Below are 18,290 nucleotides of genomic sequence, written 5' to 3'. Positions count from 1 at the left end.
GTGCGGAGAAGTCTTTGCACGTGGGTGTATGGTTCTGCACACATCCGTACACACAGATGCGCGTGCAAGCGGGCAGTGGAGGCTCCTGGGAACGGGAGATTTCTGGGAGCGGCGGAAGTCCCGCCAGAGTGCTGGAGAGCACAGGGCCGGGAAGCACAGCTCCGCAGCACTGCGCTCTGCACAACAGCCTGCAGGACGGCACGGAGCGCTGACAGAACCAGGACACAGCGCCATAGCAGGCACTGCAAAGGAAACAGCTCCATCCCAGCCGGAGCAGTGACAGGCAGGCAGGCACTGGGGAGGGCTGCACGGCAGAGGGACGCCCTCTGTGTGCCACACCAGGAGAACCTGGAGTGCTGTCTGTAAGCAGAACAGTGCCGGGATGGCGGCCTGGCGGTCCTAAGCTGCAGAGATGCTGCTCTGGACCAACAGCCTGTCACTTTCTGAGAAAACGCCGTCCTTTTGATGAACTTTGCTCATTATACACTCATCATCAAAGCCAAAAACACTCAGTGCTGCCCTGGGAAACTCAGCCATCTGCACAGCGTTGCTCTCCAAGTTAGCACGCTTGTGGCCAGGCTTTGTTCCTCGCAGCTCTCTGCACGTGCTTTGCAGACAGTCTGTTTGTGGGCAGTGCAAAGGACTGCTGCCTCCGCTGCATCACTGGACGGCAGCATTCGCTGACGGAGCTGTGGGAGTTCTGAGCGAGCGCCGCGAGACCAATAACGAGGAGGTGGTGCAGCAGCTCTCCGAGTGCCGCTGGACAAATGAGGCCGTGCGCTCTGTGTGAATCTCTCATTGTGTCTGGTATTTATTGACTCCATCTGAAGTTGGAGGGCCGAGTTGGGCGGCACTCGCAGCGCTGCCCTGTAACGCCGCGCACTGCAGCCGCTGCCTGCTGACGCTCCTCCTCTCAGTCCTTCAGCTGCAGCTTCTGCATCATCTCCACAAGGCTGTTCACTGCGGAGGCCTGGAAAGAAACGGAGCGAGGGTAGAAACAGGACACCTCTTCCCTCGGGAATTTACAGTCTCTTTCTTTCATGTCTGACAGACAGAGGCCCTGAGAACAACCAGAGCCGTGTCTGCCTTCACCAAGGACTCACCTCTGCACGTGCAGCGGCAGCTCTGAGGGCAGCCTTCATCGATTCCCCTCTCCTCTCTTTCTCTTGGTGTCTTCTCGCTAGAAAGCAAGAATAAACATGAATGCATTTTGTCAGCAGCACAACTGCAGAAACAGGGGTGCCGTACAGGCAGAAGGCAGCAAAAAAACAGAGGAAACGGGACTAGGAAGTTTCCCAGTGAATGACATTTCCAGGGGGATGTGCAGAAGACCACCATGGAGTTAATGGAAGGAGACGGGGTTACGTGTTCTGGCACCTCACTGCCTTTGGACTTTGTAGCCTTCCACTCTTGTCCCCTCCACAGAGAAGGAAAAAGCAAAGCGAACCCTGAGCAAACTCAGTGTGCTTGAAAAGGGCAGCAGCTCACCAGGGTGGGTCCCACAGCACCTTCTCACCTCTTAGCTTGGAGCTCCGCGCTGCAGCAGGCCCAGGGTGTGCTGCTGGAGCTGGCACGCTGTCTCCGCTCGGCCCCCTCACTCTTTTGTTAGCAGGCAGCTGTGCTGCTGTTGGCTTCGCTTCTTCCAAGCCTTTGCGTTTACATCCAGCCAAGGACTTGGAGACAGAGCGGGGGCACACAGCAGGGGAAGGTCTTCCCCCTGTGCTGGGACCTGCTGTTGTAGGAAGCCCTCCAGCCTGGAGATGAGCTCTCTCCAGAAGGACTTCCTGCACCGCTTTTGCGTAGATCTTTCCGTTGGGCTCGGCACCTCTCTCTGTGATAATCGGGAAAGGAGAAGCAACAACATTGAAAGAGAGTCCTTGCAGTCCTTGCGGTCTGCAGAATGGGCCATCATGCTAGGATGTCTCGAGTGCTCACGGTAAGGGATCTTAGGATCTTGGGTGAACGTTGGGTTCCCAGCACGGATGTGCAGTGCCCTTTCCTCTCCCCTCCATCGCACACACTGCCCTTCATGCAGCCCTATTTAGAGGCGCATACCCATAGCACAGCTCACATGAGCTTCTTACCTGCGGAGGCTTTCCGTTTCCCCCCTTGCCCAGCACCACTCCATGGACGCGCAGGATCCATCCCTACAGAAACATTGTAAAAAATCAACAACGTTGATTTCACAGGCACCAGCAGGCGGCAGCAGAGATATCATGCAGTAAGCCCACGTCCCCCCAGGAAACAGAAAGATGCTACTTTGACAGCCCAAACACAAACGGATTGATAGTTCACTTTGCACTGCTCCTTCCTGCACTCCAAATGGATGCTTACTTGACATCCCCTACAGCACTGCACCCGCTCAGAAGGAATACTCAAAATTCATTCCTCCACACTTTGCGACAGAGGGCTGAAGAAACTCACTTCTGTATGGCAGGGAGGACCGTCCGTCCCTGTTGCGTCCCTCTGTGCGCTGCAAGGCACGGTTGGATCTCTGGCAGCCTGCTGGCTGCTGCTCCCAACCGCGGGGAACCGCACCGCGCCACTTCTGAAGAGAGAAAGGGAGAAACGGTGGTGGGAACGGGCAGCCAAGGTTTGCAGAGAGGTTCCAGATCGTGCCACAGATGGGATATCAAAGTGCTGAGACACTGATTATCACTATGGGAAAAGACAGCCTGAGCCACGTCCACGTTGTTAGCCCAGGCTGTCAGCAGTGAGCGCTGAATCCAACCGGTTCCTGAGGTCACCAAGGACCAGCAGGGCTCCCCCTGCTCCGTCCCTTCCCCTTGAAAACAAGGAAACGGAAGCACCAAGCAGAAGAGGCCCAGCCATACCTTGCCACTCACACGGCAGCAATTGGAACCGCGGTCGTCTCCTTGCTGAGACATGGCTGCTGAAGGCTCAGAGGAAGCTGAAGTTCCAGAGGCTCTCTCTGCAGGAACTTCCCCGGCCCTTGGAAAGAGCTGGCTTCCCTCTTCCTAAGACCGCCTCGATCCCAAAATCTCCTTTGGGACAGGAATCCTGCAGAAAGTACCGACGAGTGCACACGCGGTGCTTCCGTCGGGCTCTCACAGGGTGATCTGTTCCACAGAAGGCCCAGAGCTCAGTCTCTGCGTGCAGCACGCTCACCAGAGCTCCAGCTCTGCTCACCAGCTGTGGCACAAACGCTCCCACCCCAGCAGTGGTTGTGACCTCAGCGAGTGCCCGCATCGCCTCGGTGCTTTCATCATAAGCGAAGGAAATGGACGCCTCCCAGCTCCACATCTTAGGGTCACCCCATGGGGTTATCTGAAGAACAGGAATGGAGAAGTGAAGACGACTCTTGTGCAGCCCAATAAAAAACAGAAAAGACCAATACGGCTTCACAGTGGTCAATGGAGTCCCAGAGGAATCACTAGAAACCAATAGCAACGCACGCCTGGATGTCCCGGGGCTGGTGCAGGCTTTTCTGGCTGTTGCGTTAGGCTTCAGGGCCGATGTAGCCCCCTCGGGCTGTGGCTGTACCTTCAGGCCTCGGGCTGGTATAGGCCTCTTGGGCTGTGGATTTATATTCAAAGCTGGTGTTGGCCTCTTGTGCCATGGCTGTGGCTTTAGGCCCTTGGCCTGGTTCCGGCCTCTCTGGCTGTGGCTTTAGGCCCCGGGGCCAGTGCTGGCCTTTTGGGCTGTGGCTTTAGGCCCTGGGATCAATGGCAGCCTGTGTGGCTGTGGCCTCAGGCCTTGGGGCTGGTGCTGGTTTCTCAGACTGGGGCTGGGGCTTTAGGCCCTGGGGCCGGTGTAGGCCTCTCTGGCTGTGACTTCAGGCCCTTGGGCCGGTGCTGGCCTTGCTGGTTGGGGCTTCAGGTGCCGGCCTCTCTAAGTTTGGCTGTGGCTTTAAGCCCCTGCACTGTTTCAAGCCTTTCAAGCTGTGCCTTTAGTCCCCAGGGCCTTTTTTGGCCTGCCTGGCTGTGGCTTTTGCTTTAAGCCCCATGGCCGGCGTCAGCCTCTCAGGCTGTGGCTTTAGGGCCTGGGCTCAGTGCTGGCCTCTTTTTTTGTGGCTTTAGACCCCAGAGCTGGTGCCGGTCTCTCAGGCTGTGCCTGTGGCTTCAGGCCCCAGGGTCCGTGCTGGTTTGTCTGGCTGTGGCTGTGGCTTTAGGCCCAAAGCTGCTAGTGGCCTCTCCAGCTGTGGCTGTTGTTCCAGGTCCCGAGGCCGGTGCCGGTTTCTCTGTCCTTGTTTTTAGGCCACAGGGCTGGTGCCGGCCTCTCTGGCTGTAGATATGGATTCAGGCCCTGGGGCCAGTGTCCACCTCTGTGGCTGTGGCTTTAGGCCCTAGATCTTGTGTCAGCCTATGACAACGTGCATTTGAAAATGGTTCGTGTAAGGAAATGAAAGCAAGAGAACACGGAACTCTTCTGGGTATTTCTAGAATTGCGAAAGGGATCGGAGAGCGTGCTCAGCCTTGGGTGGCTGGTTGTATCCAGCAATCCCTACCACAGTTGTAAACGTCACTAAATCTTTGTTATCCTGCTTGCCAGGATTTGGATGGGACAAGAAGCCAACGACTATCAGTTTAGGGGAGGTAATGAATGTTAGCCGCTCCCCTTTCTTCTCCCCTTGCTACTTAGGTTACACAGTTCTGTGCGATGTGCCGGTGCAATATCTCTGAGCAACCATTTTGATGGGTTCAGCAATGCTTGGGGCAACAGGCTTTGGTCATCCTCAGATCTACATGACGAGAGAGACTGAAAGAAAAATAAAATAGGAGGTAATAGTCCTTTCTCTTCTTCTAGTCAGAAGACTAACCAAAGCTTCCATACTACGTCTTTTGCCTTGATAGGGGTGTTCCCTGAACCTCACACCTTTAGCACAGCACTTTCTGTTGAGATTCCCGCCAAGAGAGAAGTATTAGTGCCAGTCCTCTGCCTCTTTTTGTCTCTGTTGTCTGCATTTCATTTAGTGGCCCACGAACAGAGGCAGGACAGCCAAGCCCTGCAGGTAGAGGCAGGGACCAGGCTCAGGAGCAAGGGCAGAGTGGTTTCTTTGTTTCTAAAGGGAATGGCAGTGTTTTCTGCAGGTGGATTTGCCACAGCCTTTCTTACAGGACTGAGACTGGGATGAGAAGTGCCCTGAAGGGGGTGTGCTTGCAAGTAGGCAAAAGAGAAATGCAAATCAAGGTAACTGTGTTGGAGACCCTGCCTGGGAGCAGAGGGACGTGAGAGCCCCACCACCTTCTGCCTAGGAGCTGTGTAGAGTCCCCATCCCAAACGGCGTGTTTCCTTAGCAAAACGGTCGTTCTTCTGGAAAGCCCCAGCTCCTCGCGTTACATTACTACGTGAAGAATCCCAGGCTGAATTATTTAGACATACTTTTTTGTTAGTGGTCAAGTAAAACACGGCAACAGAGGCAGCGGGGGGTAACCTCAGGAAAAAGAGGGGACAAAAACATCTCCTGTGTCAAGGCCTGACTTGATGAGAAAGGAAGAGCTGTGGAAGTGTGCGTGGTTGGAGGTGTCCATCTCCTAGACTGCACTCAGAGGAGGAGAATGATTCTGGCTCTGCAGTCTCGGAACTCCAGGCAATACACACAGGGAAGGATTTCTGGGCTGAGATGAATTTATATCTCTGCAGCTTCTAATCTTTTGGATGTGGCGTTCTCATGCAGTGAAGCTTTTGAGCATGGTTTATCGTCACCGTAGCTGACCTGCATGGGAAAAGATGCCATTAGGTCTCACATGAAAGCTTTTAAGCAAGCTTTGACTTGCCAGTGCTTTCCGTTGTCTCCACTTGCCTGGTGCCTCCTTGAAAAGTATGCGTCGTCTGGAAATCTCTAGAAAAAAAGCTATTTCCTAGCTTTTGTGCAATAAAGAAGCATTTGCAACATTGCTTCTTGCAGCAGTACGGTGTTTCAGAAGAGAGAAAAACACAGCTGGCATCAACTGGATTTCTGTTGTTGGTAAAGCTGGGCTTAGCTCGGGACTGACTCTTGCACCTGGGAATGCGAGCAAAGCCTGCAGACACAGAGGAATAACTTTTCCCTGCAGGCTGAGCATGCCAAAGGCAGGTCATTGCTAGGAGAGCTGGTGCTTTAAAGCAGCAGGTTGTACAGAGAAGGTAATTCTGAAAGCAAGCTTGCCAGTTCTTTTTTACCTCAGTGGTTTCTGAGCAAGGAAAGAGTTGAGATGCTGTTTGCTCCTGGAAGACGGGGAGAGGAAAAGCAAGGAAAAGGCATGCTGTGCATAGCCAGCGCATTGCACCTGCACCGGTCTTCCCCTGCACAAAGGAGGAGCAGCTCAGCGAGCTTCGCCTGGGCCATGGAAGGGAACATCCACACGTCCGGAGCAACCCCAAACGAGTTAGCTGTGGAGGCTGGTTGTTTTCTGCTGTTTGTCTCATCCTTCTGGAAAGAAGCAGGAGGAGACAGAGCTCAGATTTGATCCCGCTGTGCGTGATGGTTAATGCCAAGGGACAGAAGTGTGTGCTTAGGCAGGGGAGAAGCTAGGAAAGCTGAGCATCGTAGAGGAACGAGATTAAAACAGAGCTCATTCTACACAGCAGTTCAGCACGTTGCAGGGATTTATCTTCCCTTCTACCAGTGTAGAAGCTACCAACACTACCAGCGTGTGTTGGGCTTGGTTGCTTGCAGAAGGAACAAGGTTACGTGTTGGTTTTACAGAGAACAGCCATTATGATTTCTTGATAGATTTAATCGATAATAGCAGAGGAGTGGCAAGAAAGGGCCCCGCCAATGCCAGTAAGTTCCTACCCAGACCTATGTGACAGACTGACATGTGGAAATCAGACCCTATAGCCAGTAAGGATATGGAGCAGCTATGTGTTTATTGGTGACGCGCGTACACCCTGGTGCAAGGGGGATCGTTCCACCTAACTTGCACCCCATCAGGAGAAATGGTGCTATAGTTATAGGTCAAACTAATACATAATCAGTAGGTGACAGGAATTCAGATACATCTTCATTACATTCCCGAGAGCCCATTAGCATGCAGTCCCTCCCCCCCTTGCGCGGGCGTAGTAGGTCATGATGATGAAGGCTTGCAGTCTTCCTCACAAAGGCTCGTCGTCTTCCTCGCTGCAAACTTCTGACCCTGAAGGGGGGGCATCCCCCAAACCAGTTTCAACTTGCCCTGTAGACAACTAATCACCTCCCTGCCAAATGTTTTTTCGAGCTGCTCTCCAGCCCTCATCTATATGGCCTTCATCCTCCTTGCTATTCCAGACCCAGTGTCTGTGAAAGTGCTTGGAACCCCTTGTTTTCTAACACTCTCTACCTAAACTATCTCTATTTGCCCCTTGTTTCTACTTTGTGAAGCTGCTTTCCCCTTTCTTGCTGTGAGGCCCTTCTCTCTCAAACTGCAGGGTCCTGCTCTCTCTCTTCAAGAGCAGTCAGAAGAAAGACAAGTGAGAATACAGGGAACAAAGAAAAGCAGAGAGGAGAGCAGAGGCAGCAGAAAGAGGAGTGAGGATACAGAGAAGAAAGAACAGGGGAAGAGGAGTGCAGATGCAGAATAAAGACAAGTCTGGCAACAGGAAACAAAATCCAACAGAAGAGCAGTGCTGATGCAGAGGGAAAAGGAGTGAGGATGATGCAGGGGAATAAGAACAGGAGAAGAGTGAGAATGCAGAGGAAAGAGCAGGGAGGATAGAAAAGAAGGGAGAGCCTAAGAGGTGGGCAGATGGAAAAAGAGTGAGGGAAGAAAGAAGAGCAGAAGAGTAGAGCCAATGCAGAAGAAAGAGGAGTGAGGAAGCAGGGAAACATACAGCAGAAGAGAAAAGCAGATGCAGGTGAAAGAGCAGTGGTGAGATGCAATGGAAACCATCAGAAGAGTGAGGATACAAGGAGGAAAGAACAGCAGAAGAGGAGCACAGCTGCCCGAGAATGAGCAGTGAGAATACAGGGAAGAAAGAGGAGGAGGAGAGCAGATGCAGAAGAAAAGAGACGTCACGTTACAGGGAAGAAAAGCAGGGCAGACGAAGTACGGAGAGGAAGCAGGGGAAAAAAACACTGAAGAGCACGGATAGAGATGAAAGAGCAGTGAGGATACACAGAGGATAGAACAGCAGAAGAGAAGCAGAAGAGAAAAAACAGGAAAAGAGTGAGAATGCAGACGGAAAAGCAGGGAGAATACAGGGAAGAACCAAGAGCCTAAGAGAAGTGCAAATGCAAAAGCAAGCGAGGCTACAGGGAAGAAAGGACAGCAGAAGGGGAGTGCAGGTGCAGATCCCCCAAACACAGCACTCCCTGCCCGCTAGGGTTGCGGGTGCGACGCAGTCACCACAATGACGTCGAGGATCAATGCCGGGTAATTCAGTGAGCGTTCCAACAAAGAATCAAGGAAAAAACTGCCAGGCAAAACTAAGAAACCTTCTGGCAACAGGTCTTTAACGTTACGCGTAGAGTCCTTTGGAACAGGAGTTGTTTCTGTGTCAACAACTTGAAGATCAATTCAGGCAACGGCTACTAAAGAAAAACGAGTCACATAACATGGAGAGCAAAGAAGAGAAGAGAGAGGAAACAGAGAGGTGCCAGCACTGCCACCCGGGGTGGGCAGCAGGCTGCTGGTGCCAGCGTCATCATGGGCGGCGGCCAGCACTGGCCACGCTGTCACCGCGTCGCCGTGGCGACGTTTGTGACACGGCCACCCGGGAGGGGTATGAAGGCGGTGCACGCTGGTGGGTCCTGCATCCTGAAGGAGCATCTGGTAGAGAGCAGACGCACCTGAAGGGATGAGCTCCGGCATGGCTGGCGCCAACAAGGAGCAACCCGCTGGCACGAGGCGGAACAGGATGAGCTTCTGCGAGGATGGCCCCGCAGCGAGGCGTGCCTCCATACCCACCTGCACCGACACCGAAGGTACATGGCTCCACAGCCACCACAGGAGCGCTGCTGCAGCCAATCCTGGCACGCAGACGACACTTTCCATCTGCCACCTCACTCCCGCCTGGCAGCGGGAGGGCTGCCGGGAAGCGGCAGGTGCAGAGTGTGACCCGCTTTTCCTTTGCCCTCCAGAGCGAGTTGCCGTCTGGGATGCGGTGGCCGCCTACGTACAAGAGCACCTCCTGGTGCAGAAGGTGGGTTGGCTGCCGGGTTCCTCCTCTCCCTGTCCTCCTCAGCCAAGACTTCCTCCCACTCTTCCCCTCCACAGAAAGCAGGAAATCACCCCACGTGTCTCTACTGGGCATGCCATGGGCTTCCTGCAAATCCCGCAGGATCACTTGTGCTGGGCGCTGTCCTGTCTCAGGGCTGATCCCGCTCGCGGGAAGCCTCTGGATCCCATCAGGCTGCTTCTGCCCTGACTGCTGTGCTGCATTTGGGAGGGCGAGGGGAAGGAGAGGACTGTGCAGCCCCTTCCCAAAGCCATTCCTGATGCCCTGGCTCATTCCTCTGAACAGCGGGAGAGGGCTCCTGAGCTCCGTCCCTGCCTTGGACCGCTACATGGGCTCTTCCTCCAGCCGGCCGGCCCATAACCCTGCCGCCCTTCCTCTCTCTACCACTTGTAGGGGGTCTGGATTCCCACCTTCGGATCCTTTGACACCATCTCCAGAGACATCAGGACTGAGGACGGGACCGTGACTCTGCGTTGGCCCGTCTTTCACTTGTCTGGAAACCTCATAGCCGTGCACCACCTCAAGCCCCGCAGGGAGTCCCTGCCAGGTAGGAGGGAGGATTAAAGCTTTGCTGGCTTCACGCACAGGGCCAACAGGGCCACCGCCTCCATTCTCCAAAGCAAACCTCCCCCTCGGAGGAGCCCAGCCAAACATGGGGCCGTTCTGGCTGATGGCCACAAGAAGCAGTTCCAGGGAAGCACTGCGGAAAACCAACCGTATCATCAACTCCGTCCCTCCCATTTTTCAGCCCATAGGAAGCTGGAGCCGCTCAAGAGCAGCGAGGTGGCCGCAGCTGCCTCTGTGACCTGGCAGACAGCGCAGGCTTGCATCCAAAGCACCGTGTCCCTGCTCTCTGGCTGCCTGAAGAATGGGGAGAACGTTGCCGTTGTCTTCAAGGACATTGGAGTGCTCCACATCGATGGACTGACCTTCCACATGAAATTCTATTATGACTTCCTTGAGAAGCTGTCAGGGAAAGAGAAGTTCAGGAAAGCTCTTCTCAAGGTGAGCTGTAGCTTTCTACCACCAGCACCTGGCCAGCTGCTCGCGCCGTGCAAGTGCTGCGGTGCCGTCAGCCCTCCCTGCCTTGGGCTCCTTGTGCGCCCAGTGCCTCAGCCGTCACAAGGACGTCCCACATCCTCCCTGTTCCTCCCCTGCAGGCCCCCTGGCTGCTGGACATGGTGGTGTCCCGAGCGGCACCGGTGGCCTCCCTGGCACTCTCTGGCTGCCTCGTCGTCTTTCCCAAGTGAGTATGTTGGGGGCTGTAGCTGCTGCTTGCTGCAGCTGCTCAGCTCTCATGCCGTAGCATTTGTTCCTGGTGACCATGGGTGTCCCTGCCCTGCCCACGAGGATATGGCATAGAATCATCGCATCATTTGAGCTGGAAGGAACCCGGAAAGGGCACCTAGTCCCACTCCCCTGCAGGGAACAGGGACACCTACCGCCACATCAGGTTGCTCTCAGCCTGGCCCTGCTGAAGCCTTTAGAAAGCAGTGGCCATCATGCAGCATGAAAATGGGCCTGTCAGCAGGCAATCAGAGAGAGCAACAAGGATTGGTGGAGCGCTGCGTCCCACCGCTCACTGTCGTCTCCTCGCGTACAGGTTTCAAATGGAGTTTGTACCCAAACCACCACCTGGGATATCCCGCAGGTCCTCAGGAGGCATCCCTGCGGAGGGGAAACCAAAGGAAGAGGAGGCTTTGCCACCTCTCGCACAGGGCAAGAAAGGTAAAGCAGCATCCAGCGCCTTTCCAAAGCACAAGCCACCAACTTGAGATGGGAAATCCCTTGCTGACCATCAGCCAAGGGCTCTGACTTACGTCAAAGCTTCACGCCAGCTCAGCACGGCCTCTTCCCACGAGGAATTGTTGGCCTCTCCAAAACCAAGGCGCTGGCTGTGACGTGCCCCCATCCCTGGCTATGGCAGGAGCACCTCGGCACCTTAGGCCCCGCCCTCCCCCAACAAAAGGATATGGTCCCCAAAAGTCACCCTGTCAGCTCATCGTCACCACCCAGCTCCGCTTTCCCAAAGCCACCGTCACTAATGCACTCCCAAAAGAGAGTCCCAAGATGGCAGAGAGGAGAAGTGGGGCCAGAGATGGTTTCAGGGAGGGTCCGCGGGCGGCACAGATGTCAGCAGTGGGGGGAGCAGAGCGGCCCTCTCGCATGTTCTGGGAACAGGCCTGAGCGCCCCTGGTGAGTGAGCCAAAGGGTTGACGGTGAGTCTCCTCTGCCTTCCCAATCCCAGTGAGATTTGCTGGCAAGCCAACCTACATCAAACGCTTGAGCTCGGACAGTCTAGATGGAGGAAAACTCCGAAGGATAAGGAGCTTACTGCGCAAGGAGAGCTCTACGTCCAGGTGAGGCTGGAGGCTCTGGCTTGGCATGTGCATGGGGGTGATTGACTGAGCCAACGAGAGCCCATTCCCTAGCCCCAAAGGGTCCCTGTTTCTGGCTGCCCAATAGTGCTGGGATGGGGACGCCAGAGCCCCCCAGCTCACAGGGCTGGCCCCTCTCTGGATCCCACGGGGGAGAGCCACAAGGCAGCCGGTGAGCTGTCTGTGGGGAAGGCTGCGTTGCAGCCAAGGGTCCTGGCTCCGGCTTGCAGGATGCGGCCCCAAAGCCATCACCCACTCAGGCGGACCCCTCCTGCTCTGTCCTTTCAGTCTGCTGCCAGCCATCCCTGGAGTGCCTGAAGACCAAAAGCAGCCGCTGACCTGCCAGCTGCAGGGCCAGGCAGAAACAGACAGCCAAGAAGACCTGGGCCGAGCCCCGGGAACCAAACACGTGAGCTTCCGTGAGGAAGAACGGGAAGCGGAAAAAGCCCATCGTGTGGCTGCGGTGCTGAAGTTGCCCAAAGCCAACGAATCTTTCAGCAACGATTCCAGACCTTCCTCAAGGGCTCAGTCCAGCCCGTCGCAGGCATCGCAAGGCACTCCATCCCGGCTTCCACTTCTGGCATGCGACTCAGTCAGACTTCTCAGGCGCAGGGCTAAGAAGAGCAGGCAGAAAGAACCTGAGGAGATGGAAGCATCAACATCTCAGGCTGAGGCCAGCCAGCCGCAGGAGTCCTCTGCTGACAGAGCTGGATTTCTGCCACCGATAAACGAAGAAACACAGTCTCCTCAGCATCAGCCTCCAAACACCAAAGCCCCACCGCGCAGGAAGGGCACACACTACCCACGCTGATGCGGGCATGGGGCGCCCATGAGCTCCAAGAGCTCCACTCGAGCTGGCTGCAAAACAGATGCTTGAATCCCATCTGCATCATATCTAATCCTAGACTAGGCTGCCGAGTGCCCAATCCAACCTGGCCTTCAACACTGCCACGGACGCGGCGTCCACAAGCTCTCTGGGCATCCGCTTCCAGCATCTCACCACCGTCTCTGGAAAGACCTTCTCCCTGACATCCAATCTTCATTGTCCCTCCCTCTGTCAATAAAGCCTTACCATGGCCCTATCCCATAGAAATCTCCACAATGCCTGTGGCAGTGTCATTGCGTCTTTGGACGCCAGCTCTGGTGCTGGCGGAGGGAGAAAGAATTGTGAGAGGGCATCAGAACATCTCACGATGCTTTCCTTGATGCCAAAGGAAATCCAGCGTCTCGCTTGGCTCAGCTGTCTGAGCTTTTCTGCTGAAGGGGAAGACCAAAAATGAAGTCAGCTTCAAATTGGTGCGGCAGCTCAGAGCTCTCACAGGATACCAGGGATCCTTGGGAGGCCCTTTCCAAGTGGAAGATTGCGTCCTATAAAGAATCACAGAATCACTGAATCATACAATGGCGTGCGTTGAAAAGGACCACAGTGACCATCAAGTTTCACCTCCCACCCCCCGCCCCGCTATGTGCAGTATTGCCAGCCACTAGACCAAAATGCCCCGTGCCAACTCCAGCCTGGCCTTGAATGCCTCCAGGGATGCGGCATCCACAACCTCCTTGGGCAACCTGTTCCAGTGCCTCACCAGCCTCTCGGGGAAAAACTTCATTCTCAGATCCAACTTAAACCTCCCCTGTCTCCCTTGAAGACCACTCCTGCATCTCCTATTACAACCCACCCTCGGAAAGAGCCATTCCCCCTCCTGCTTAGATGCTCCCTTTAAGGAGCCTTCTCTTCTCCAAGCTAAACGATCCCAGTTCCCTTCACCTTTCCTCATACGAGAGGTGCTCCAGCCCTCTGACCATCTTAGTGGCCCTCCTCTGGACCCACTCCAAGAACTTCCCGTCTTGAGGAGAAGAGAGAATAAAGGTAAGGCAGACGCTGAGAAGGACAAGAGCAAAAGCAGAGAAGAACAGGCACAGGTAAGAAAGAAGAGCAGAAGAGGAGGAGAAGAAAAACAGAGGATGAAGGTAAGAAAAACAAGCGGGCAGGGAGAAGAGCTGAAGAAGGGATGAGTGGGTGCAGGTAAGACAGAACAGCAGAAGTGGAGAGGAGCTGAAGAGGAGAAGTATGAAAAGTAGAGCAAAAGTACAGGAGGTGGAAAGAGAGGAAAGAGGCAAGAGAGAAGAGAGGAAGAGCAGAGAAAGAACAGAGCAGTAGAGAAGAGCGGACAGTGCTGTGAAAAGAAGAACAGTGCCACAGAGCAGGTGAAGAAGAACAAAGAGCAGAAGAGGAGTGTAGATGAAGAAGAGGTGTGAGGGCACAAGGAAGAAAGATCAGAAGAGAAGAGGAGTGCGGTAAGAAGAAGGAGGAGAGAAGATACGGGAAAAAGAACAGCAGAAGGGTGCAGATGCAGAAGATGAGAGATGACACAGGGAACAACAAAGAGCAGAAGAGGAGAGCAGTCAGAAGAAAGACAAGTGAGAATACGGGGGACAAAGCAAAGCAGAGAGGAGTGCAGAGGCAGAAGAAAGAGGAGAGAGGATACAGAGAAGAAAGAGTAGTAGAAGAGAAGTGCAGATGCAGAACAAAGAGCATTGAGGAGACAGAATAAGAAGAGCAACAGAGGAGTTTAGACGCAGAATGATGAGGAGTGAATAAGGAGGGGAAATAACAGAGAAAAGGGAGAGAAGAGTATGGGAAAAAAATCTAGTAGAGGAGAGGAAGACAGCAGACAGGAGAGGTTAGAAAAGATAGAAGAGAGAAGGGAGGGAGGGGGCATCAAGGAAAGGTTTCCAAAGGTAAAAAAAAAAAAAAAGAAAAAAAAAAAAAAAAAGAGAGATGAAGAAGATGGGAGTTCAACAGAAGAACTGAAGATGTAAGAAGTGGGGAGGCGTGTGCAGAGAGCAGGAGAGCAGAGAGAGAAGGTGAGAGCAAATTCCGTCACTGAGAGAAGAAGAAAAAGGAACGTCAATAATTTTTGTCTCTATTAAAGCTGGGTTCTGTGCAGGACATACAGGTGTTGTTGTTCTTTTTCTTTCGTTCTTTCTTTCTTTCTCTGCATTGCTTGTGTTCCTTTAGGCAATTCAAGAACTAGGAACGTCCAGGAACATTTGCACAACTTTGTCATGTCTCCTTAATCTCAGCTGCTTTAAAATACCCAACCGATGTCAAGTGGGGGTCACCTCCTCCAGGGCACCCTGCAATCCAGGAAAAACTCACCTTCAGGAAGGAGCAGAGAGATTTTCCACGCTCGGCCAAGAATCCTCTTCTGCCACCCAGCACATCCATTGCTGAGCAGGACACCATCACTCCCATCAGCGTGTTGCCCTCTGTTCCCACGCCCTCAAGAGCAAAACAGCCACGCACAGCTGACCACAAAGCCTTTGGAGCAACCACTGGCAGACACAGAGCTTGCACACATCCACCGCCAGGGACGTGCTGGGAGATGATGTCTCTGGGCCCAGGGCACGGCAGCATTGGCTTCAGTGCTTTCATGCCTCCTGACAGCAAACCTCTGCTGCCAAAGCATCCTTTGCCCAAGGAAACCGTGCCATCAAGCACAACGCTTTCTCCCCCGAGTCTCTCCAGCCGGCAGTGAAAAAGACAGACACAGCTTTCAGGAAGCCAAGAAACACAAACGCACTCCATCTAGCAAATAACCCCAGCACTGCTTACCCCTTCCTGAGGAACAGGGCACACAAAAGCCCACCCAGGAGCAGAGCTCAAGCAGAGCTCCTTCCCTGCGGGCAGCCAGCCCTTCCGTGAGCTCAGGGCCGGGTGGAACCAGGCTGCACCCCTCGCTCATGCAAGAGAATCGCCTCCAGCTGCTCCCCACAGCACAGCAAGGCGGAAGGAAGATTCAAGCCTGGCAAGGAGAAAAGACAACTCCGCCGCTCTGCAGCTTCACGGCTTCTCCTCGCTGCCTTCTGCTGCTCCCGGCAGCGCCTCGCCGCCATTCTTTGCTCCTTGGAGCCCCTTCCCGCCGCTGCCGCTGCTTTCCGGGAGTCCGCTGCGCTCCCAGCTCGGCGCCGGCCCCTGCCGGCCTCTGATTGGTCAGCGGCATTTCCATCCCGCCCTCGCTGGCCTCTGAGTGGTCAGCGGCAGGTCCATCCCGTTCCGTCCGGCATCTCATTGGTCAGCGGCAGCTCCGTCTCGACCTCGCTGGCCCCTCAATGGTCAGCGGCAGCTCCGTCCCGCCCCCGGTGGCTATCTCCCCGGATGCGGGCAGCACCGAGACGGAAGCGCGGCATGACGGGAGCGGTGCTGAGGACAGCGGCGCCGGAGGTGTGCGGGAGAACGGCTCCATGCCGGGGAGAGGAACCGAGCGCGGCCCGAATCCCCCCGCCGTCCCCTCCGCTCCCCTCCCCTCCGCTCGGCCGTGGGATGCGGGGATTTGGGACGGCTGAAGGACTCGGGGCCCCCACCGCCGCAGCGCTGCTGCCCGCATCCGGGCCGGGCCCCCCCGAGCCGCCAGCGCTGCTCCCGGTGCCCCCCGGGGCTGAGGTGGTCTGTGGGTGTAGGGGCAGTGGGGGAGATGTGGTGGGGATGTGGGAGCTGAGGGGGCTGTAGGGTAATGTGGGGCCGTGGGGGGCTGTAGGGGTGGCTCTTGGGGGTTGTGGGGGGTTACAGGAGGTTTTGGTTCAGCATCTCCTGATGTGTCACACACATTTCCAGAGGTCGCTCACTGAAAGTGCTGAATTAAGATGGTGAATTTTGCTGGACAGAGCAGAGCGCTTGTCTAATGAAACCTCTGAAGTGCCAGGTTTGTTCTGCAGGCCCCGATGATGGCCCAGGCATGAAAGAGCCCAGAGCTCGTCGCTGGGGAAAGGCTGCGTATGGCGTTGTGAAGGGAGAGGTGGAGGAGGGCTTTGAGCAGCGCTGTGCAGGAATGAACGGCTGGTAAGAGAAGAGGTGTGTGTGCTGAGAGCAAGGGCTGTACGGCTCATCTCTGTGTTGTCACAGGAAATGCCCGGCAGAGCTCCTTGCTCTCTGTTCTTTCTTGCAAGGCTGCGGCGCTTCAAAGTGCGCTGTGGGTGGGGAGTGCGATGACAGCCCAAGGGTGGCACCAGGAGATGCAGCACAGCCCTCTCCAGCAGCAGGGTGCATTAATTGGTCTTGCTAATTCTTGAAGGAGAAGGTGTGTTTAGCTGCCAAAGTTGGTGGCTCGATAGCATGTTCTGAAGCATGTTCTGAATGGTTTGGGGCCCTTCCCCTATTACTCACGTCCTAAGGCAGTGAAGGACTTCCCTTGCTCCGTAGGAATGGTTCCTGTGCAAGGGCATGGCCGTCTGCCTGTAAGAGATACTGAAGGGGATGGTTGTGTGACTGCCGTGATGGAGTTGGCTTTTGAATGTCAATTGCACCCCGTTAACGTGCAGCTCTTTCTGACCCAGGCAGGAGCCGGGCAGCGGTACTGCAGCTCGTCTGGCAGCTTTGCAGCTCAGTTGGGAAGTAGAAGATGTGGCTGTGAAAGAAGAAGTCAGTTGCTGGGACGTCCCCCTGTTCCTCCCCTAGCTGTCCCCGTGCCTCAGCCTGGATTCCCCTTGCATTCCTGTAGGATTCCCTTCCATCCTCCTGGTTGTCCCTTGCTTTCCCCAAGGTTGCTCTTTCCTTTCCCATGACAGCCCACCCATCATTCTCTCAAAGCCCCAATATCCAGCCCAGTGTTTCCCCAGCAAGACCCCTAGAGACGCCCTGTAGCCCCCCACAGAGCCCCATACACCCTCTAGGACCTCCTCAGACCCGGTACGCCTCCCCCGTAGCTGGCCCATACGCACACGGAGCCCCACAGTCCCCAGCTTCACCCCATGTAACCCACTGGCCTCCTTCAAGACCCCCGTGTTTCCTCTATTTCCTCCTTCAGACCTCCTTTCCCACCTCCAAGACCCCAACCCCGGGATCTCACCGATTCCCACAGTCCCTGACAAGACCCCTGTCACCATCCCAGGAACCCCATAGCCCACCTGAGGGCCCTCCTCAGCCCCATCCCCATCAAGCTCTTGTACAGCTATAGGGTGCTGGGGCAGGGGTGGCTGCTGCAGGAGAGGAATGCGGGGCTGGAGCAGGTGTAGGGCACAGCTGTGGGTGAAAGGGATGTGAGGGGCACTGTGGGTCCAGGAACGTAGGGGTTGTGGGGGCACATGGGGAGCGGTTTGGGGTGAGAATGGAGGATGTGTGGTGGTGTTGGAGTGCACTGGTTGATTTCTTCCTGGGAGGGGATTGGGGTTCCCTTTGGCCCAAAGGTGGAGCCCTGATCCATAACCCCACGTGAGCCCAGAACCCCATATAACTCTGCATGAGCCCAAGGCTCCACATGACCCCTAACTGTGTGAGCACCGTAAGCCCATATGAGGCTGAGGGCAGTGATGGGTCTGTTACTGGCTAGGTCAGGAAGTACTCTAGGGTGGCTCTGGGGCCGCTGTAGTATAGCACTCTACATCTGCCCCTGACCCTCATCTTGGGGGGTAAGATGGGAGTGCAGGGGTTAGTGGAGGGCTAAGGAAGAGATTCCATGAGTATGAACCATAGCATCCCCAGAGCCATCCTAGAGCAGCGCCATCACTGCCCACGGCCCATGGCCAGCAGCAGTTCCACCACAAGCTGTGTGTTGGGTCAAGGCAGCTCCTAGGTGTTGCTCTGCTTCATAGCTGCCCCAAAGTGCCCCTGTCGCCCTCCCATAGGCGTCCTTTAACTGCCCCACCACCCCGTAAGGCTTCCCCACGTCCTAGCACATCCCCCCACGTGCGTGCAGGGTGTGCAAGAAACGCTCTCATCCCTGATTTTCCATCAGGCACAGCTCTTCGTGCAGCAGCAAAGCTCCTTCCTGATTGCTGTGGCGTTACTTCACTCTCCTCAGTGAGTTCCTTCTGCTC

At 55.3% G+C, this 18,290-nt stretch overlaps 1 protein-coding gene and 1 long non-coding RNA gene across 9 annotated transcripts in view; one reads left to right on the top strand and one right to left on the bottom strand.

Annotated features, from left to right (window-relative positions):
• Positions 1-12,579, top strand: part of LOC121108746 (coiled-coil domain-containing protein 81-like) — a 52,732-nt gene extending 40,153 nt beyond the window's left edge. For all 7 annotated transcript variants that reach the window (XM_046906044.1, XM_046906040.1, XM_046906039.1 and 4 more), the window contains 8 exons: positions 1,052-8,845; positions 9,002-9,063; positions 9,493-9,646; positions 9,848-10,104; positions 10,260-10,345; positions 10,703-10,827; positions 11,348-11,459; positions 11,766-12,579. In XM_046906044.1, coding sequence (XP_046762000.1) covers positions 8,719-8,845; positions 9,002-9,063; positions 9,493-9,646; positions 9,848-10,104; positions 10,260-10,345; positions 10,703-10,827; positions 11,348-11,459; positions 11,766-12,288 — 1,446 coding nt within the window. In that variant the 5' untranslated portion in view covers positions 1,052-8,718 and the 3' untranslated portion in view covers positions 12,289-12,579. The remainder of the gene's footprint in view (positions 1-1,051; positions 8,846-9,001; positions 9,064-9,492; positions 9,647-9,847; positions 10,105-10,259; positions 10,346-10,702; positions 10,828-11,347; positions 11,460-11,765) is intronic.
• Positions 8,844-15,448, bottom strand: LOC121108748. 2 transcript variants are annotated; one of them, XR_005843407.2, is made up of 5 exons: positions 14,433-15,448; positions 10,920-12,845; positions 9,510-10,767; positions 9,153-9,296; positions 8,844-9,051 (listed from the first exon to the last, which is right to left on the bottom strand). It is a non-coding gene; the product is annotated as an uncharacterized LOC121108748 (long non-coding RNA). The 2 variants fall into 2 exon arrangements; XR_005843408.2 differs by lacking the exon at positions 9,153-9,296.
• Between the last annotated feature and the right edge of the window lie 2,842 nt (positions 15,449-18,290).

Source organism: Gallus gallus, assembly GCF_016699485.2.
Source record: "Gallus gallus isolate bGalGal1 chromosome 37 unlocalized genomic scaffold, bGalGal1.mat.broiler.GRCg7b 37_unloc1, whole genome shotgun sequence".
NCBI lineage: Eukaryota > Metazoa > Chordata > Aves > Galliformes > Phasianidae > Gallus > Gallus gallus.
The sequence above is the reverse complement of the archived record's forward strand: the minus strand, read 5'-3'. Positions and strand labels throughout refer to the sequence as shown.